The following is a 22,081-nucleotide window of genomic DNA, read 5'->3' as shown; positions in this document are numbered from 1 at the left end:
TTTGTCCTATAAGATTTTTAGAGGATAGTTTTAGTAGTGAAACTTTCCATTAACAAAACATTCTTTTAATTATTAAGAAGTAAAATATAAAACACCAACAAAAAAGTGGGCTCCATATACAACATGCAAGTACAAAGAAAAAAAGATGACAAACACTGTTGTACATTTTATACAAAACCAAAAATGCTGGGTAGGCAGAGGGCCAAATGTCATAAATAAATTTACAAGGTCTATTCGGTTTAGCAATTATGTCTTCACATTTTACATTATAACCAGATGGTGTCAGTTGCTTGAAAACTTTTCCAGCATTTTTTTTAAAGGCCTTTTTTCCTTTCTTTTTACTTTTTGCCTTGCGTTTTTTATCTCGAGCTTTCAATGCCTTAGCTCGATTTTTAGCCTTTTGCTTAGCTAATGCCTTAGCACGTTCTTTAGCTTTTTGTTTAGACTGTGCCTTACTTTGCTCTTCTTTCTTCGCTTTCTCTTTTGCGGCAGAGGCTGTTGAATCTCGTCGTTTAGCTTTCTGTTTAGCTTGTGCCTCAGCACGCTGTTTAGCTTTTTGCTTAGCAAGTGCCTTATCTCGTTCCTTCTTTTGTTTTGCCAATGTCTCAGCCTTACTTTTACTTTTAGATTTTTCTTTGGCCAGTTGCTTTGCCCGTTCCGCACGTTTCTTAGCTTGCAATGCACTTTGGGACGAGCCTGGAGTTGGACTAGCAGTTAAACTTCGAGGTGAACTCCGAGAAGATTGAGACGTTCCAGGACTTTTACCTGACTTCTTACAAATCAAGATTTTGCGCTGCTCATCAGCTGCCTTACGTAATTTTCTTATTTTCCTCTTTTGTTGAAATCTTCGGTATCCAGTTATGAAACACCATTCGGCTTTTCTCGTATTAACTCCACGGGTACATGTCACAACCTGTGACCTTGGTTGAAACCTGATGACTGGATAGGTGGTTTGTAACATTACTTTTCTGGATCTTGTCTGAATGGGTTTTGTACTAAACCCTGTACTGCGTTTTTTTAGGCTTCCTCCTTCGTGACTTTGTTTCGTGCCTGGTTTAGTATCAGGTTTATTTCCTGGTGTTGTGCCGCGTTTCGTTCCTGGTGGAACACATGGTTGCTTTCCTGTTGTACTACCAGATTTCTCAGGTTTTTTTAGATTTTTTGATTTATCTGCATGTTTTGGGTCGGTTTTTGAAAATATGTCTCCCTTAAATTTTTGGGGCACTGTACCGCGATGCATAATAGTCTTATGACTTTTTATATATTTTATAATTTGTGTTGGAGCGGCACTACATGTGTTTGTGCCTGTTGTAACAGAAAGAGACCTAAATAATGTCTTTTGTGGAAAAGACGTTGACTTGCTAGACTTACTAGGTAGTTTTATTTCGTCTTTAATACATGCTCCAACAGCTAATGTTCGAGTACTACATCGTGGGGCTGGGAAAAATTTACAAATTCGGGCGGGTTTTTTTGCTAACATTTCCTGTGAATGTCTTTTATCATAAGATTTTCGACCTTCTAACATTAGGCCTACTGCGTTGCAATCATCTTTTGGAGGTGGAGGCTTCTTCTTCTTTGGCTGTTTTGGCTGTTTTTCTAATGGCTCTATAGGTAATATTATTTCACAAGTACTACAGGCTATAGTGCTTGAACAGGGTTTTGGGAAAAAATTTATTACCTTACTTGGTGGTGACAAACAAGCAGAGCTAGATTTAGATTTTACTTTTTTGCACGATGATGGTAACTTTAGTTTTCTGGTGTTAACAGATGAATGAACTAAACGATGATGTGGCAGAGGAAAGAATTTCACGACGGTAGTAGACTTGCGTGGTTTTTTAGGTTTTTCTAATCGAGTGTTACTAGAGAAGTGACGATTTTTCGGACAAGGCACTGTAATAAATTTCTTAACAGATATACGTTTCTCACGTTTCTTACCACACTTTTTTTTAAGCGATTTAAAAAAACTAGAAGTTTGTAACATCATGGTATTACTTGATATTGTACGTACTTCTGGACGAACAGGAGCATACATCTTGCTCACAGATACAACTTTTAATGGTTGTCTATCACAAGTCATGCGATTGCAACGTCGTAGTGATTTAGTTTTTGAAGTACGTTGAGGTAAAGAAATATTACTGCCTACAGAACAACTCTTGCGAGGCGGTGGTGGTAGGAATTTCATAACAGTTTTTGGTTTCCGGCATTTTCTTTTTTTTCTCGACTGTTTAATTTTCTTGCGTTTTTTACCATCGCCTCCTCCAGCGGCCTGTCTACGAGCAGCTATAGCGGCCTGTCTACGAGCAGCTTTAGCAGCACAGCCACCTGGACATGGTGATGGAAGACATCTTGTGACTGATGATCGGGAAACTTCTAGATTTTTTTTCAAATTGTGCATAATGTATTTAGACTGTCGACTTAAGCATTTCCTTTTTTTCTTGAAGGCAATGCATGCCGCCGCTGTGCTATTGCAACTTTTGATTTTAGGCAATTTACGAACATTTGCAAATTGATTTGTAGTCGAACAACTTCCACGAAGAGCTGATTGAAGTAATTTTGATAAAGATTTCGGTACACACACCTCAACTTTTCTTCGATTGCGTTTACCTTTACAACTTTTGATTACAATAGCTTGACATTGATTATTAAAATCAGATTTATGATCCAAATCTTCTTCGTCTTCGTTCGTATCATCACAGATGTCGATTGACTGTTCGTTTTTATCCCGACACCCACTACAGACTTGATTTTTGCTTATTTTTAAGTAGGTTTCACTTGACCTTCCACAAGGTTGTTTAAAGCTCACACTTTTTTGTCTTTTTTTTCCAATACATGAACCGATTTCTTCATTAGGAAACATCGCTACAGTTGTGGTACTTTCAGGAACATAGAATCCGGTGGGCGTTACAGTATATTGTGTGCAGTCCGAACAAGTTTTTGAACATTTTTTGCCTAGGCCTTTCTTTTTCTTGGAATTTGAAGTTGCTGGTTTCTTTTTCTTTAATGATGCTTTTTGTTTCTTCTTCTCCTCGGATACGTTACACTTTATTTCTTTTTTAGTGTGCTGACGAGGTTTATCTTTCCTTTTCTTCTTCTTCGCTATACTTTTTCTTCTTCTCTTTGTTCTAGTGCCTTTTGAACTACATGATTCTTTATGAGGCCGGCAAGGATAGGAAATTAACCATCCAAGACCTAAAACTAAAATGCAAGGAAACCATATGATTAAAGTCATGATAAAAAGAAGATATTTCATTGCAGCGTGCAAAAAATTGAACAGTTCAACTGATTTTTTGGAGCATTTTCGGCTAGTGCTAATTTTGGGTTTAACTTGTAAACATGTGTTGCTTATCTTTGCAGCTGGTTTACAAATACTAACGCCTGTTACCCCCGTATAAGGAGGCTTAGAGGTCAAGTTATCTGTAGCATCAACTTCTTGTTCTTTATTTTTAGTTTTAAATGATTGCACATCTGTGTTATGGAGATCGTCCTCCTTTTTCAAAATAGACTTTCCCTTATCGGGGTCCAAACAACGGAAGGGAGATTTATTTTTTCGCAAACTTTGTAATTTCTTATAATATTTTGGCTTCAGTAGATACACGTTGGATATACTACTGTGCTGAGTGAAATTTACTAAATTGTAATGAGCAGGAGTGTCATTCTGAGATTTTACGAAAGACGATTTCTTCTTTGGTTTATCTAAATTTAAATCTTCGAAAGAGTAATGTTTACAACGTAATACATTGTGATGTTTCGCATCACCATGTAAAAGCTTATAAAACACACTTAAATTATAATTTATATGACGTTTTCTTTGGATACAACGTTGGAAACCGAATAAACTTGTCTGACTATTGTCCGTCTCTATATTTTTGGTGCCAGATCTTCTTGGTGCGATAATCTGTTTGGCATTTTCCTTTCGCCTAAAGTCTCGCTTGTACAATACTTTAACTTCATTATCGCCTCGACTCCTCACATTCTCATCACTGGATACGATTTTGTTTATCAATGTAACATTGCCAGGGCTAATAGAGATTCCTTTGATTTTACTTTTACCAATAAAACTGCACGATGATATAATCCTTTTCAAAGGTTTTAAATCGATTGATGTCGTTCGTAAGCGTCTTTTGCAACGCGAACATTCTGAAATATATTTAAAGGCTTAACTTAGACATAACAGATTTCTTCTTGTTTTCTAGGCATAAATACCCTACAGAGGCAACCCATTAATTTACATTCTGTTCCGACGCGTAGATTGTACCTAAATGATGTGGTTAATTTTGCATAAATATAGAAAAAGCGAGATATGTCTAGCTTTCTTTACATCTAACTCAACATACTACAGTAAAAATTTTGGTTACGATTTACTTATCAAGTAACCTTGTAAGCAACGAAAAGGGCGAAAGAGAGAAACAATTATTGTAAACATTATACTATAATAATAAAATTGCTTACTTGTGTATTCTTTAGATGTTATATTTGTTTTTCTGTCAAAATCTGGAGATTTAAAAGGCCAATCGTTCGTTGTAATATAATCTTTATTTTCATAAGCTTCATTCACAGGACTTCGTCTCTTCTCTCGATATTTGTATTTATTACGATTGAAATGGATTGCCCTAAAAGTCCTCCTCTCATTTTCAAGTGTATACCTAACATTGCGTATACCGTGCACAGTTCCTGTATCTCCATCCATAGTTATATGAAATAAAATCAAATATTATTTTCGTTCATTATATTTATAATACTAGAAAAATCATCTAAATAAAACAAAATCATAAAATGTATAGTAAATATAGCAGACAACAAAAGTAAAAATATGACAGCTACTGCGCATGTACAGTTTAGTAGAAAATGAATTATGCAACAATGTAACCTTAGGTCTCAAATGCCCGGGACATTTGTATGCATATTGTCATCCTTTTCATTCTTTTTAACAAAACAAGAGTACAATATGTTTTAATACTCAAGAAGAGGACCCAGAATCAACGTGCAGCATGCGAGATAGATGTGTACGTACATACAAACAATCCCACATACATATAAACAAACTTACATGCAAGCGAAAAACATTACCCTCTTGACAAGTTATTTTGTGGAACATCAAAAAGTACTCTTTCTATTTACCTATCATATATTCCAAAATTATAAGTCATCTTTCCCAATATGCTAGTAAGTAAAAAAAATACTTTTGATAATGTTCATTTCAAGTTCATTTTCATGTTTTATTTGTCTCATTTTCACTGTTATATTCGACTGTACTTTTTTGTGTTGACGATTGGCTACTGCGCACGCGTGGAAATCTCGAGCATGCTTGGGTCGCTTCGTCGAGAAACTCGAATTTAGCTAAAAGTCTACTTACTTTTGCGCTGATCAGTTTGACAATACTTGAAACAGTATAGTTTCTAAACTGAGATTGTCAAATCAAATCTTCTAACCTGGAAATAGTTCGTAATTAATTAATTTATCCAGGAAACATTGGAATCAACTGGAATCGACGGTCGAGGATTCACTTCACAAATTACTTAGTTTATAAATAACTATATTCACTGTAAGATAAACCGGAATTATGTAAAAATGGAGACATATTTGTGAAGAGATGATGCAGACGAAAAGAAAGAAGTCGATTGTGAATGGCTACAAAGGTATAGGAAGCCCGAATATAGTATGAATGTACTGTGTGAAAGAGGGATAAGTAAGAAAGGAGCGGATTCACATATGGATGCATAGAGGAGTAATACATACTATGACGAATCGCCGTAAGGCAAAAGGTAGGAAGATATCTTTATAACATTAAAAATTTCTATGTAAACAATCACTAATCATCATCATAACTTAATTATGGTTTTAATGAGTCATGGCATGTAATGGATTGTTCCATTAGTGTAGAAGACAAACCCGTACAATGCCGTATGAGTAGTACGCATTAAATTCCTGCACCCGTAAGGTCAGCGGCAAACTTAGCTAGGTCTACGAAAGTCATCGGTCACCGGTCATCGGTCATCGGTCACTGGTCACCGTTTTTCAATCGTCATATATCGGTCGGTCAAGACCGGCTCTCTGAGGCCGGCCGGCAGTGTACCGAGTGCATCAGAGAGCGACGTACGTATCACGCGCTCCGCACGCCCTCTACATACGCGAATAAACCTAGTGTAATCTGCAATCGAGTGACTTTGGCGCTTTTGTGTTGGTGCGAAGATCGTTGTCGACCGCATCCCGAAACGCGCCCCGGTATTTTTAGACACATCTTGCTATTCAAGGTTCGAAACTTGTTTTATAGTTATCTATTCTAAAGCCAGTGTTTACATTAATTGATTTTTCTATCAATAATATATTAATATTAATTTAAAATAACAAAAGACATTTTTAATTTTTTTTATTTATTATTACGACAGCCCATAATCTAAACTCAATCATTGCTTGCTAATAATAATAATAATTTTATGAATACTGCAAGACTACAATAATTATTATAATTAAATTAAATAACTAAATTAACAGTATTAATTTGTAAATAATGACCAAAACCAGTGGACATTAATAAATATTAATTATCAGCTAATCAGTGTCCTTACCGTTGCAATAATTAAAGTTTTTCTTTTTAACTAAATTAAAATAAAACATCGCTATGGTCGCACTAACGAATTATACCTAATTAACCCGATGTTTTCACAGTTCTCTGTACAAAAACATATTGATTATACTCTTAATATCTTAAAAAAAACATAGCAATATGTTTTTGTACAGAAGTTGCGGTAGTGAAAACTGATTAAAAACAATTTTTTAATACATAATTATTTCGTTGTTTACAGTGTTCATATTGATAATGGCGCGGTATCAGTTGCTGTGTTATTTCGTCGTCGCTGTCGTAGGTAAGGATTAAATATAATATTTTAACCTTGATTTATGTTTAATTTGTGAGATGATTTTTTCTCGTTTAAACTCTTTTTAGTGTAAAGAGCACCCCTAAGCATGGGTTTCTGACACCAAAATATCTGTTGTCAAAGATAATGACAGGAGACGATATATATACAGAGAATTTGGTCTCAGAAAACAACGGTAAGAAAAGGAAAATAATAAGATACACTTAAACCACACAGTAAATTATAATTTCTTGTTTCTTGTGACGTGAGCAATACATTTATGTGATAATGTCCCATCTCTTTAAGTCTTTATCAAATCGATATCAGAGAAACGATTATAAGGAAGAAATAATTTCTTTCGAAACTCTAATAATGTTGGCGTTTAAATGCAATTTTTGATACAAGTTTGCAAATGCACAACCCTAAGCGGCCTGCATCCATTGACTTCTCGGCTTCACAGCAAACTTGTTTAGATCGTGACTCCCCGGGAGACGTGTGCGTCATGCTGGATTCACTAGTTCACTTAACTTGCTTAAATATCACGTTTTGCAACATTTTTTTGATGCAACATTCAATTCATTCAGTGATTTAAAATCCATATTTGATTGTCTAGAATTTAAAGTCAAGATTCCTACTTACTAATAAGTTATGTAATGCTTATTTCATACCAAATGTTACAATGATTTGTTCATGGATCATTGCGTCGCAAATATCCCAAAGGAATTCATAGAAGTCACAACTTTTTAATTTAGCGCGATACAAGTAACGCTCACGTGTCCGCCTTTTTAGTTTAACAAATATCAATAAAAATATATATTTTGACCTCATAAATATTTTAAGTCACATGACTACTGTCCCACATATTAATGTCTCACGACACCGCCTTCAACAAGACAATACACATACTTAGAACGTAATTAACAAATTCATTAGTAACTGTTACTACTTGCATCGTATACATAAAGAAATCCCCAATGAAAAGTCTTAAAATGCAAGAATTTTGATCGAATAGCAGAGCTGTGTTGATACTGATTTCTTTGCCAATAAATTAATCAATATATTTAATGACTAGCTGTCGTCCGTGACTCCGTACGCGCGGTATTAAAAAACAGTTAATAGTCTTTGCGTTCTTCCAGACTATGTCCTACATCAATGCCAAATTTCAACTAGATTCATGCAGCCGTTTTGGAGATACGATACCTTGAAACAAACATCCATCCATCCATGCAAATATTCGCATTTATAATATTAGTAAGATTAAGTATTGTTAATTCAGAAGAGATAATTATTGTATATAATACATATAGGGAGGCAAATGACAATTCCCAGTAGTTATACCTGCATTCAAATGTCTTGATTAATGATAAATTGTAGGAAGTAAATATATACATACGTGTATGTAATCCAAGGAAATAAAGATGAATCATATCGGGTCATCTTGTCAATCTGATTGCAATTTAATTATGTTCGCGGTAGTCGATTCTACGGATCATTCTGAGAAAAAAATCCTTTTTACGTACGCAAATGTGTGACTCATTCATTGAAAAATCTTTCCGCTTACGAAACGAAAAACATGTGATATCAGAGATAATGGTTACTATCAACAACCATAAATCGTAGTAGTAAATTAGATAAATATAACTGAATAATAACATTTTAAAAACAATCTAAAACTAATAACCGCGAATTTTATCGATGTGTTTTTTAAAGTAAATTATAGGATCAGGTGTCTATATTACTATTGCCCTTTCATTTAAAAAAAAACACACGTCACGTGACGTCACGTAAATGACTAACAATTAATAAGTGGTCACGATATTACAGAATTACTTCCTTCAACATACATTTAAAAGTAAGTATAATACAAAAATCTGTAACAACGTAATAGGATATTAACAATAAGGAACTTTTAAACCAACAGAAACACGTCATTTGTAAATTTGTATTTTGTCCGAATAGAAAACATGTGTAATTGTAACCTTATGACTATATTTTCCCGATGATTCATAATTTCTCATATGTGATGGCCGTCAATGAATAAGATAAAAATCCTACTTACCTCTGCAACGACCTTTCATACCAGCATACCTTTGGAAGCGTGACAACAGATTTTATTTAAACGTGAATGTACCAGGGTTGCAGAAGTTATACGGTAACTTCGTGACGCGAAATCGTGTTTTGGTTTTTAAATTTGACCCTAAAATGTGCAGCCAAAAAAACGTAATTATAAAAAAACGGCTACGAACCGGTTTTTGTAATATCTTTTAAGCAAAATGCATGTCTTCAACCCTTATTCCACTATCGTTACCTATTTCAATTGATAACTCATGTACATAAATAGACATAAGTTTTAAGGGAACATTTAATTAATGATTAAGGCACTACAGCAGATAATTTTGATTTTGTTAGGGAAAAACTGGATACAGCACAATTGTTGGTGACTCTCGCAGTAATTCAGTACCGACATCTTGCAACTGGCTGGACCAAACAGGTTTGGGACTTACCTTTGTGCCCGCTCACGACGCGACGCGCTAACGAGGTTTTGAAACAATAATCATTTAACACTATTCCGTTAATAGAATTTAGGAAAGTTACTTTGAACAACAAACACGCTATTCATATCAATTGAATTTTGGATATGGAGCTAAATAAGCTTAGCTAAGGCTAAGCGGTTATTTTTTTTTCTACAAAATGTCTAAATTAACAATAAACATGACAGGAAATTTGGCACAATTTGGCCCGCTGTAGCTCTAGGATTTTGCGGATTGGGATAACCAAATACATACATCTTTTATTTGTAATATTGTCTACAAGAAGCGAAATTAATGGTAACCCTAAAGCTATTTGGGTTGGGTGATAGTAGAGCACTTAAACCAAATCACGCCCGGATAAAGAAGATTCTCGACGCGACCCCTTGTGTGACAAATTTTAGATTGAGATTTACTTTAATTATTGCAATTTAAAACTAACGGTAGCCTGCGACATTCTCGGGGCAGATATACGCATCCCGAGTGCATCAGCGGGTTTTCGGACAAACATACATAAAGACAGACAACAAAAATAAAAATTGATTTGGTGTTATCACCTACGCAAATAAATCATGGGTACGATTTTTTATATTACATACAGACACTCCAATGTTATTAATATGTATAGATAGAATAAATCAAGTCCAGTAACAAAGTTAATCTTGTACAGTGCACCGCGACTGGATTCAATTCGTTTCCGGCAGCTGGGGAACAAGGAGCAATAAACTCGTGGTATAAAAACAAAAAACTACATCGCTCTTTTTTACTTATAAATATTAAAATCTAATTGCTTGTACATTTATACTTCAACAAAGGGTATGAATCAATCTAGAAAATAGATTTTATAAACAGTTATTAACTTCTAAAAGCGATAATAAGGTTTGGAACAGAGGGCAATTAATATAGTTAACTTTCTAGATCCACAACTGGTCATATGGCTTGTTATAGGAATATACAACTTATTTTCACGCAATAGAAAGTCGATATTACTCTAATCCAATTAAACTACACTACTTATACGTATTTGCTTTAACCACCGTAATAATACATCGATGGAAAATACATTGAAAGACGAAATTACTATAGGTTCGCCGTAGAAATGGTGAAAATCTATTTAATTTTCCATCTTGGAATGTTTAGTATTATTGTTTGAAATCTTCAACAATAATATTGTTCGAATGTTGACAATATCAGTACAAAGTAGTAAATAACTCAACGTCTGGTCACTGATAACGAACGGAAATGGCCTCTTGACGGAATAATGAGAGTCTACATTAACAATAAGATAACGCTTGAGTTATTGCATTCAAGTCCCATCACTTACTAACATGTAACTGTAAAGTTAGTAAAGTAAAAAACTGTAAAGTAGTGCTTGGCGTCATAGCAATGAATTTTACACCATCATATTTTCTGACTTAAAATCAAATGTCGACAACAGAAATATGAAATTCTGTTTCTGACCTTTAACAAGATGTTGGCTTTGGCTTACATCAAATAGTATTAGACGAAACACTATTGATTAATTTTTACGTTTTTAACCCATTAGTGCATAACGTTTGATAAATCGGACGCCAATAAAATTGTTATTTTAGGAGTTATATATATTTTACTAACTGTTTATTTTTTTAAACAGTAGTGTAATATATATTTGAAGTAGTAATACTGTTGGTATGACATTCCGGGAAGCGATTTATCGGACGGCTATAAAATCTAAACTTTCATATTGATTAAATATTTTATACAATTTAATGGTCAAATACACTCGAAATGAAAATATATTACAGTGATCATGATGAAAAAGGCGTTAATAAATTTTATGCACTAATGGGTTAATCTTACTTTGAATGATGGATGGATGATTGTTTGAATTCATCTCCCGACCTCCATGAAATTTGGCATACATATTGATCATAGTCTGGAAGAAGACGAAGTCGTGGGCGAGCGCTAGTAGTATAATAAAAAATTTACATGTAATTTTACAGCGAGTTTGTCTTGACCGGGTTACCATCAATCACATGAATGCAACTTAACAGTATTCCAACGCCATTTTTTATTACGAATGCAAAGTATTTCATATCAATGCACAAAGAAAGCAAGCAAAAAACGTGTGTTCAATTAATGTATAAACACTTTCACTTTGAATTTTTAGGTTAACGGAATACCGCGGATAACCTTAAAGTGCTGAATCAACGGGAACCGTTATTTATTATGTTATTCGTTGAATCCACGACACTTCAAAATGTTTACTACCAATCGTAAACAATGTGCACGGTCATTTAAATATTACGTTTATTGTAAAATACTAACGTTATTTTAAAATGTTTTTATTAAATATCTCAAGTACCTATTTTCAGTATGAAGTATGTAGTACGATAGACGCCTTAAAGATTTTTAATATTTTACATTTATAGTTATAGATAAAATTTAACATTGTGTTTGGCTTAATTTCCCTGTCTAAAATAAAAGTGTTTTAAATTGCTTCCTAAAAAAATAAAAATGACAAGAATCTTGACGAGAAATAATATTTTTTTTGTATATTTTTTCTCTAAAGTTACGTTCTTTTCTAGATTAAGATGATAAAATAAATATCAGCTCTTACTGTATCCCTATTGAAGGACAATATCAATTGCCAAAAAGATCCTATAATGCATAAAAATAAGCATAAGACGACGCATTGTCTTATGCTTGTCGTCGAAATTGACCTTTACATACCTTACATATACCTTTCTGAATAATAAAATTCCTGACCTCTTTTCTTGTTCAAAATTTTAATGCATAAAACTGGATATAACCGCGTTTTAAGGTCCGTTAAACAAATATTTACATTGCGTCTGGGCCAAGTGAAATCTTCGGTTGGTTGGAAATGTTTATTTTGGATAAGCTAAGTGATACTCCACGTGTCCAAGCGCTCGTTATGTTTAACAATAGTCCACTCATAACATTACGTAAATACGTAATGCCTACACGAGGCTAGTGCGGCAAAAGAAGACTTAGGTACACCGAGTGTGCGTTCCATAGTAGTGCTGCACGATAAATTGCTCTGCCTCACTGTTCTACCCTTGTGCCAGGGGTCCGGGTAAAGCCGGACATATCTAAGCTTTTTGATTGCGTGTCCGGCCAAAATAAACGATGCCCGGGTTGTCCTGTTTGTGTTTGTTAGACTTTTTACATTTCGAGTCGGCTGACGGTCGCATGTTGGTTGGCTGGCCTTTCTACCCAAATGTCTGGAATGTCCGGCTATTAGGTGTGGCGACCAGGCACTCCTAATTACACCTCATAGTTGTATTAAATTAACAATTATTCTTTGTACTACAGGTTTCCAGATCACTTCCAGCCAGCATCCGTTACCAGACACAACAGTATCGAGCTTAACAAAAGAAGTTGAAGATAACAGCAGATATAAAACACTGGAAGCCAATGCTACACTTTTAAAATTATTAGTCGATGATAAAGATGGCGTGAGCAGGTAAAATACGATAATACTTATTATTAAATCTAGAGAACTACAAAAGAATTAAAACTATAAAAGAATCAATTTGGCATAATTATTACGAGCTATTTGTTATTTGAAAAAAAATTGTAAGACGGCTGTAAACGTACTGATTTAATAAAAGTAATTAAAATACAAGTCATAGGTAATTATATCAAGTTACCACATAAGCAGATGTTCACTTTATCATAATAAATAACATATTAGATGTCTTGCAATGTACATTGAGATAAAAACATGTAGCTTTCGTACTTTGTGTAATGTGACCGGTTATTTTATGAGAAATCTTTCCTTCACATGAATTAATTTATGCCGTCACTTGCTTGCCGGCATTGAACTTGATTCTTTGAAATGATAATTAATTTAAAATTATAGATGTTAAAAGATAGCGCGTAGTTAACATAATCACCATGTTCGTGTAATTCAGTTTAATCAATGGATGCATATGTTAGAGTTTCCGTTTGAATTTTAAAAGCGACAAAGTTGTAGCATAGTGTTCTATCTAACCAGGTCAGGTATTTATCAATTTATACGTATTAAAACTTAAATAGTAGGTTACTGACTTAAATTATAATGATTTTATAATCTTCGCTTAAAAGGTTATAAAACTAATAGATTAACAGTAAACCACTTGCCTTTTACAAAGCAATCACTGTTGTCAGTCTAATATCTCTCTATTTCTAAACTATGTTGAGCATACCTTGTCGAAGTATATGCCAATTTCTATAAATTTATCACCAGTTCCGAGGTATTCGATATGCTTCATTCGCGTGACGACAACCAGGAGCACATAGACCTGCCGACCTTCCCCGAGGACATGGAGGACGTCCACGTCGACGTCACAGGCATACCGGACGCCGAGGCTGAGTTCTTACAAGGTCTGTATTTACCAGGAAAACATAACTTCTAGGCGTAGTATAGCCAGACTTATCCAATTCCGAAGAACATTTGTATCAAATTCTAGCCACCTCATTTTCCGACTTTTTTTTATCAAAAATTGAATTTGTTTGAAAAAAAAGCATTTGTTTTGATGTTCATTTGTTTCATCTATATCTCAGCAAATAATCTTGCGAAGGCATGAAATATTATTCAGATCATGTTTATATTAGACTTCTCTTGTATTCAAGCACGTCATTAGATTTCCATATGTTCTAATCTTACGTATAGTGACATTAAATGCATACACTCTGCTAATATCATGTGCTGGATACAAACTTTGAATACAAAACAAGCGGCACCGCTTTATCATCTCAATGAAACTCATCGGTAAATCCTACTTACATTCGTTAGCAATGCCGTGAGCGTCGGTGGCTCAGGGGTTAAGCCCTTGACTTGTAATCTGTAGGTCTTGGGTCCGAATCTCGCAATGTACAAATGTGTTTTTCGATTTTCAATTTACATACATATGTACATATATCCGACGTTCTTACTATGAAGTAAAACATCGCGAAACGTGCACATATCTAAGAAGACATTTAAAGATATGTGTGAAGTTAACCAAACCGCACTGGGCCAGAGTGGTTGACTATGGCCTAGTCACACTTAACTTATGGTAGGCTTTCAGACCCTCAGTAGGGAAGTATAGTGAGCTGATGATGATAACAAACAAGGATACGGATTGTCTACCTTACAGTCGGTTTCCATTACACTGAAGCAAATTAATATGTATTGTTACAGCTCTCGTTACATAGATGTACGAGTGCTTTGGCAGTCGAAATCTAAAAAAGACTGACTGAAAGATAATAATAACTTCTTTGTGAATATATTTGTTACTAACGACGTTGTCAGTAATAAATAACGCAGTGTTAACTTTACTAACACGTTCGTTAACTATTTTAAGTTCGCAAATATACCCCGATCGTAACTGTCGAATGGTCGACGGTAAATCAACATTTTACGACTGCTTTCTTACTTGATTTAAAGCGAGACACAAATAAACAAACAAGAAGGCATTCTAACTTTGTAAGCGACGCATTTGAACATAATATGATTTTCTAATCGGCAAGATCAATACTAAGAAGACGTTTTACTAAAACTTTCATTTCTATCGTCTAGGAATCCAGTTAGATTTAAAGTTTATTCTTTTATGTTTTAACATCAACTAACACGTAATAAAATTAACAATTTTATGTTTATAGTTCCGGGTGAAACAGTTCTTAGGGACTCACAAAGATTACGGTACGCAGGTCCGCGGGGCGAGCCTATAGGCGCAGCTGCGGGTATAATGGTGGTGGTCACCTGCTCCATCGTCTGTCTCGCCTACACATCACTCGTCGTCTGGAGGAGACTATATATGTACGTATATACATATATGAAACAATGTTGTTTTGTCTATTAAATTTTATAGCTGCAGTATATTCTTGCCAAGAATGACGTACCCATAGATGTATAGTGAAAATATACTTAGTATATAATTAATGTATTTACATAAGTATATAGTAATATTGCTGTAACAACCAAGCTTTTTTATGTTAATGATTTGATAAACAATTTTATCTTACTAATCTTATATAATAAAAGCGAATGTTTACATAGATGGATGTATGGATGTTTGTTTGTAGGTATCTCCAAAACGGCTGAACGGATCTTAAAGAAATTCGGCATACATATAGACATAGTCTGGGAGAACACAAAGTCTACCAATTTATTTATTAAGACGCTGGCGACCGCTAGCTATTTTATAAAGATCAGATTTTCATGTCTAAAATAAAAAGATACGCGATAGCGACATTTTACTTCTGACCATGAATGACATTCTCCTGAGATCTAAGTCCAGTACGTACTTAGCGAAGGTTAAGTGTCTCTGTTTCCTTAGATTATATAAATAAATATTGAATCCACTTTCCAGTATACGCATAAAATTTCCATCACAATCAAATATACATATTTTACGGAACACAGCGTGAAATTAAGCAATTCCATTGGAGCTTACAACCAGTGTTTACATTACATGACATATAAATTTCTTGTCTATTCAAAGTAAGGTTTCCATATCAAAACGAGTCGGTTCACGCTGGCTTTATTTGTGGCTTCTCGGGTAATGTGATCAGAGCATTGTGTGGGGTAACTTAATACCGCATCTTCCCAGTGCCCACCGCTGCGTAGGAAGCGCCCGTGTGGGACGGAAACTGCGCCGTAAAATGTTAAAAAAGAATAACTTACAATAGCCAAGGAAAGGTTTATTGATGTTTGATAGGTTGGACATGATAGGGAAAGTAAAAAATGACTACATTATCATGAAGGTGTAACAAGTTAACAATAAAGTTTGTTTACGGTTGAAAAAATTGTTGTAATATTTTATATTAACGTTTTTGTTGTGATGTCTTATAACTCAATCGAAGTAGACAATTAATGGAAAATATTTGCTTAACATTTAACTTTCAAACTTTTTTAGTACCATATTTCTCATCCAATGCAACGGTGCTATTGACCGGGACGTTAAAAGCCAAATAAATGCATGATGACCATGTAAATAAGAAAGTAATGAGACTGAATGTGTAGGGCTACTAAGGTAGAGAAGACTGATAGAAGTATAGATTGATTATGTGAAAGAGGATACGCGTATGAAGTAAAATAAGATATGGCGGCTGATGGAAAGATTGATGATGATTGAATTTTCAATTCGAAAGAGCTTATCATTAAATTCGTAACGTAGTAATTTTACTTTTGTTCATAATAAACGGTAAACTTTTGGTTTTGATTCACTCAGATTGGCTGCTACATATAGTAGCTTTTATTGATTTATATTTTAATGAAATTTTCAGGAAAAGAAACGGCCTTAAACACGAACTTCTGAGAAATGAAGAGGGTATCGCGGAGACGAGAATTGAAGTAAGTTCATATAAACTTTGTACTTTACTATTAGATTTTTTTCTAAGTCATAGTTTGAACATATTGCTGTCTCAACTTTTTTAAGGAAAAAGAGAGGGTTGACAATAAGTATTATTGAATGTTTAGACAATAGAAATGGACAGTCACAGCTTGTCATAATCAGTCAAGCGGAACATGATTCAACACGAAATGTAATCTCGTTCGACTTAATTACGAAATAAAGAATTAAATTGTGAAATACCTTTCAATGTGCATCGATGTATAAAGCTATGACCTCCAGTACAAACTAATTCTTGCTGAAAATATTATATCTTTCATAGGTTTACAAGATTTTTTTAAATTGGTTTTGTTTTATATCAAATGAAAGTAGTACTAACGAACATATTTATTTGTTCCAGCTGTGAAATAATGAAGATAATCAAAGAAGCTTTGTTTTCAGCATAAAAATTTAAGACGATTTTATACCACGTCTATAGGTATAAAAGATTTTTCTGTGAATTCTCAAGTTATAAGACTGAATTTCGATTAATATGATTATAAAGCCAATATATTTTGCTTCGGCTTATAAATTTAGAACGCAATCTTAATAAATTTGCTACAGGTAAAAGCAACATATTTATAGTATAAGGTGGCAAACGAGCAATCGACCACTTGCAATCGCTAAAACAGCGAAGTGTTTGCTGCCCATAGACATTCGCATTTGCAAACTTGCCTACCTTTATTTTGGAACATGTGTTAATGTACATACCATGTGCCATTATTATAGTCAGTGAAAAATCTTATATTTATAAAAATGTAATTTAAGAATCAAAATATATCTGTGATTTGATAAATGTAAGCTAATATTTTCTATATAGTCAAACCTGCGAGGTTAGACAAAGTGCATTCGCTTTGAAGCGATTCCATAGCGAACTTCAAAAGAAGAAGTGACGCACAATCACGTGACTTATCGAAAGTTATTGTCAGTTTTATACATTTTTGAAGTTACGAAATCGCTACGTAGTTAATGCACTTTGTCAAACCACCCCGGGATAGGCGAGAGTCTACGGGACCCCAATATTTTCTCGCTTATAGAGATTTCTCTCTAACTCGAGTTTCTCGCTTATGGAGGTTGTATGTCAAAATCAGACAATGACTGCCGTTTATAGAAGTTTCTCATTAATCCAGATTTGACTATAATTGTATGTTTCTCTCGATTTAAGGAAATAAATAGTCAAATTTCATAATTTATTATGAACAGATTTTACATTAGATTGCATTAGTACATAACAAATACTGCAAACAATTGTAGGTTAATATAAAAATTGTATAAATGTGACAAAAAATGTATCTAATACAATAAGGAGCTAATGAAAACGTAAAAACAATTAATTCACTTATAAATTAAGTTTATTTTGTTCATACTTTACTGTAACACGATTTGTTTGTAACAATTTATACTTAAGTTATGTGCACACGAGACACTTTTAAATACATTTTTTATAGATAAATATTAAAAATGTAACAAATTTGAACGGTAAAATGAAAATATATACACTAAATGCAATTTTTTTTATCGGAAAGAAACTTATCAAAGAGTGTCAAGTGTGCCATGTTTATCACTTTTGTATCACTTTCTGTTTATCATGTATGTATTTGGAAGACTTGTGTCGATCACAACACTTCGATTAAATCTTCAGGTCATAGATCTCGATAACAACCACTGACAACTATAAATAGACTGGCTATAAGATGTACTATTTTGTGCCTATTTGATTTTCACCATTTTGGCGCTGATGGGAGCGGTTTGTAGAAATGTGGATTCATACTAAAAATATAGATAGAATTAACTGTTACAAAACATTAACAGGCGCATTTAATTTGGAATGAAAGAAAAGCTGTAATTTCCAAACAATTGCATATCCATTTATAGATATCAGTGCCAGCGTCCCATTATTACCCAGACTCGATTACGTTCACGCAGCCAGCATCCCGTAACATGACTTGCAGAGCCAATAGATGTGATTGGGTCTTTTGATTTTGTTTCTCCATGCCAATGGGTCGGGTGAATTGATTGATCAACACAGGTCTCTATTGAACTATATTACTTGTTTTCCTTGTGCCTCACTACAACTGGACCGGTGTTGTCACCAGTTGCTTTGTTATGTGGTCCATGAGCACCGTCACAATACGGCCACTGAAATTATCAATATTTATGTATGCTTTACTTTGTTCATTACATTTTGTAATTTTACAAATACAATTTTTTAAATATATCATGATTTTTTAAACATATCATTTTTAACCCAAAATTAGTAGATAAATATTAAATTTGATGACTGGTTTATATTGAACCTATTCTCAAGCAGAAATAACAGTATTTTCCTTATGGCATTAAATAATAATACTAAAATATGTCACCAAGATAACAATGTAGAGAGATTGTTGTTTGTTTAAACTTAAGATATGCTATCATATGGCAATCAGATAAATAACAAAACCTATAAAACTTGGAATTATATGAAATTTCGTATGTAACATTTTTGAAGAAAAATAAATAGCCCCAAAAAGGTTATATAGTGCAACCACCATTTGAGCACCAAAACTTATTTATTGCTTTTTATTATACGTCATACAAATAAAAACTTACATTTTTACTCCTCCAGCATCTGCATAAAGACACCTTTTCTGTTATATCCTCAATGTCAACGAAATCAACCACTTTATTTATATCCTTTCTGATACACGGGTTGATTTGACCATTGCCAGCTTCTTTAGCTTTCTTTATTGTCTGATATGAGTAGTACGAGATACCACCAACGGCAATAGTTGGGGGAAGTAAGGCAAGCCAATCTTTAACTGAAAATATAATTCATTATAATGTTTAGAAGGTTCAAAATTAACTATTGTTTATTGAAGGCAAGCTGCATTCTACATCTATGCTAAATTTCAAGATTCATGAAGCTGTTCTGAAGATACCTTAATACAAACATTCACATTTATAATATTAGTAAGAATAGGAAGTTCAAATGCAGAAACCAGCTAGACCAAACAGACATGAATTAAGTTAGTGATGTAGCTGAAAGAAGTAAGTGATAGCTAAAATAAAATGTTTGTTTGTTGTTGGCATTCTAAAATAAAATTGTCAAACTAGGTTCATAAAATGATATTATGAAACAGTACTAAAAGTCCTTGACATGTGATTGTTGCATGTGATAAATAATTCATTTTATGTCATGAATATAGACACTGTGATTGACTCAAAAATGCATTGGCCTACTTTTTCTACTGCATCTTAATAAATCTATTAATAAAATATTATCCTAACAGAAGTAAAAGAAGCTTTTAAATAAAGTGAAGATGAATGTTAAAAAGCTTCAAAATTATCATTTAGTGTATAGTATTACTTTCTCCCCAGGAAATCTTAATCTTATTAAAAATATTATGAATCTTATGATATTCAGGAAAGTCAACTTGAAATAGTGGCTCTTGAATACTAAATCTGAGCCGGACATACTAGTGTAAGTATTTAAGTTGAGGTTAATACAATAAGGAAAAAATATCTCGAAACTAAGTGTCTATAACTCACACGATAAAAAATATCAAGGACATTATATATAACGTCAACATTAGAATGTTTGTTAAATTAAATATATATTTTAACTCTACCAAAAACTCTTTGGTGAATTAATTTAAACTTACCTCCGAGCCTAAACCATCCTCCAAAAGAATCAGGTATTGGCAAACTAGCCAAATAATTAGGAATGGTAACCTTAATTACATTAGAAACGAAATACATCTTGATCTTGTAATTATATTTCTTCTATTAAGTAAGACAGTTATTACACAACCCTATCGTACGTTCTAACAACACAATTACAAATTACCTCTAACCGATAATTTTACTTCTGAGAATAAGCTTATCTCACTCAACTGTGAAACTGTCAAAAATTGCTGTGCTGTCAGCTGTCGCTGCCACTGTCACGGACACTCCATAACATAATGACAATACGAAAACAGTTCAATTCAACGCAAATTAGAAATTGTTTAGTACAACAACTTTTAATGAGCGATGATGGTGGATTTTGTAAACATTTGACCTGTTTTTTACACCTTAATATTTACACAATATTGCAGTAGAATATGGCTCTGTAATAAATGAAAATGCGAAGAAAAGATCAGTTTAACTGTTTTCCAATCTTCCATTTTCGTCGGGAATAGCTAGGCAGTTCTGCTATGTAATAATTCGTTAAACTAAGGTTTGTACTGTAATTTATGCATATCAGTTATTATTGATTTTTGCTTTTTATTTTTGTGGTAATTTTATATGTCAGTGTACGCTCACCTTTATATTTTTACATTTTATTTATATTTCATAAATAATCTGTGCCTGTCGTCCGCTTTGGCTGGGTGCGCTTGCTTGTCGTACTTTGTAGTTGTGATTTATTTCATTCAATTTGTTAAGTAATATTCGTTGCTGTATTCTTTTATGAAGTGTTTGTAAGTGATACCAGTGAAATCCTGATGAAGGTGGTGACCAATGCTGCTTCACACTGAATATGGCTGACGAAAGACTAGTGGTCCTGAATCGTAGTGACAACTTAGGATTCGGATTTTCTTTGCTCGGCGAAGCCGGTTTGCCACACATTATTTACCAAATTGAAGAAAACTCCCCAGCGGCTCGCAGCGGTGAGGTAAGGCATCTTCATCCTTCATAAATTTCCTATAAAAATTCGCCACTGTTACGATACAACGATGTTTCATATTTTACAAAGTGTATAAATAAAACGTAATTTAGCTCTAGGTGTGTAAGATCTATGTATATATAAAATGAACATTTATTTTCTCTTACAAAAATCATTTAATTTCATAATTTTTTTTCTATAAGAAACATACTCAATAAATATGATCAGCTTGGACAGTGTATGCGTTTGGTAATCCATGTCTAATATACTCCAACATTAGTTATAGATGTCCAAGTTATTTTTTTACTGTTCTTATTCCAACAATTGCCATATCTAAGATGAAGTCATTATTAAATCACTTCTGCGTCTGACATTATTTATAAAATATGACAACAAACTTGAATCATAATTGACTCCAATTTATCTAATTAGTTTGTGCAATAAACTATGTCCTTTGTTTGACTATTCAGGATTGGTGTAAATTGAATCGTAATATATGCAACAATCATATGTTTTTAAACTTTGATAGTTTGGTTTTGTCAGTGGTTTTATTTGTTAATGACATGTCTATGAAAATATAACTTTGGATTATTAAGTCTAGTTATAACTTTGAATTTCTTTAGTTCTTCAACCTCGGACAGTCATTTTGCTATGAAGTTATTACTATTAAAGTATTATCATTCATCATATAGTTGTTAATAATTAATCATACTA

The 22,081-nt window shown here is 33.5% G+C and overlaps 4 protein-coding genes across 8 annotated transcripts in view; 2 read left to right on the top strand and 2 right to left on the bottom strand.

The window, feature by feature from the left end:
- Positions 1-25: 25 nt before the first annotated feature.
- LOC106116048 (uncharacterized) lies at positions 26-4,761 on the bottom strand. The gene is made up of 2 exons (XM_013309768.1): positions 4,450-4,761; positions 26-4,137 (listed from the first exon to the last, which is right to left on the bottom strand). The coding sequence occupies exons 1-2, from the start codon at positions 4,685-4,687 to the stop codon at positions 50-52; spliced, it is 4,326 nt and encodes a 1,441-aa protein (XP_013165222.1). The 5' UTR covers positions 4,688-4,761; the 3' UTR covers positions 26-49.
- A 669-nt stretch (positions 4,762-5,430) lies between these two features.
- On the top strand, positions 5,431-17,553 carry LOC106116042 (uncharacterized). Of its 3 annotated transcripts, none has more exons than XM_013309760.1 (7): positions 5,431-5,636; positions 6,804-6,863; positions 12,698-12,848; positions 13,614-13,750; positions 15,059-15,167; positions 16,637-16,703; positions 17,102-17,553. In XM_013309760.1, the coding sequence occupies exons 1-7, from the start codon at positions 5,591-5,593 to the stop codon at positions 17,105-17,107; spliced, it is 576 nt and encodes a 191-aa protein (XP_013165214.1). In that variant the 5' UTR covers positions 5,431-5,590; the 3' UTR covers positions 17,108-17,553. The 3 variants fall into 3 exon arrangements, with proteins under 3 accessions (XP_013165214.1, XP_013165213.1, XP_013165215.1); XM_013309759.1 differs by having other exon boundaries at positions 5,432-5,636; positions 15,011-15,167; XM_013309761.1 differs by lacking the exon at positions 5,431-5,636 and adding an exon at positions 6,032-6,251 and having other exon boundaries at positions 15,011-15,167.
- Positions 17,554-17,955: 402 nt separating this feature from the next.
- Cisd2 (CDGSH iron sulfur domain 2) lies at positions 17,956-20,538 on the bottom strand. Its single transcript, NM_001312485.1, is given in 3 exon segments — positions 17,956-18,879; positions 19,333-19,541; positions 20,385-20,538. Coding segments are annotated over 3 exon segments (399 nt in total). The 5' UTR covers positions 20,482-20,538; the 3' UTR covers positions 17,956-18,786.
- A 542-nt stretch (positions 20,539-21,080) lies between these two features.
- The window catches only part of Efa6 (Exchange factor for Arf 6), a 28,440-nt gene continuing 27,439 nt past the window's right edge, over positions 21,081-22,081 (top strand). For all 3 annotated transcript variants that reach the window (XM_013309364.1, XM_013309363.1, XM_013309362.1), the window contains exon 1: positions 21,081-21,376. In XM_013309364.1, coding sequence (XP_013164818.1) covers positions 21,242-21,376 — 135 coding nt within the window. In that variant the 5' untranslated portion in view covers positions 21,081-21,241. The remainder of the gene's footprint in view (positions 21,377-22,081) is intronic.

Source organism: Papilio xuthus, unplaced genomic scaffold (assembly GCF_000836235.2).
Source record: "Papilio xuthus unplaced genomic scaffold, Pxut_1.1 DF827777.1, whole genome shotgun sequence".
Taxonomy (NCBI): domain Eukaryota; kingdom Metazoa; phylum Arthropoda; class Insecta; order Lepidoptera; family Papilionidae; genus Papilio; species Papilio xuthus.
Note: the sequence above shows the minus strand (reverse complement) of the source record. Positions and strands in the feature narration are given on the sequence as shown.

Excerpts from the sequence above, each read along its gene's own strand:
- LOC106116048 (XM_013309768.1), bottom strand. The coding sequence starts at position 4,687 with ATGGATGGAGATACAGGAACTGTGCACGGTATACGCAATGTTAGGTAT. Across the intron at positions 4,138-4,449 it reads AACATCTAAAGAATACACAA|AATGTTCGCGTTGCAAAAGA; the intron begins GTAAGCAATTTT and ends AATATATTTCAG.
- LOC106116042 (XM_013309759.1), top strand. The coding sequence starts at position 5,591 with ATGATGCAGACGAAAAGAAAGAAGTCGATTGTGAATGGCTACAAAG. Across the intron at positions 6,864-12,697 it reads TTTCGTCGTCGCTGTCGTAG|GTTTCCAGATCACTTCCAGC; the intron begins GTAAGGATTAAA and ends TTTGTACTACAG. Across the intron at positions 15,168-16,636 it reads GTCTGGAGGAGACTATATAT|GAAAAGAAACGGCCTTAAAC; the intron begins GTACGTATATAC and ends TGAAATTTTCAG.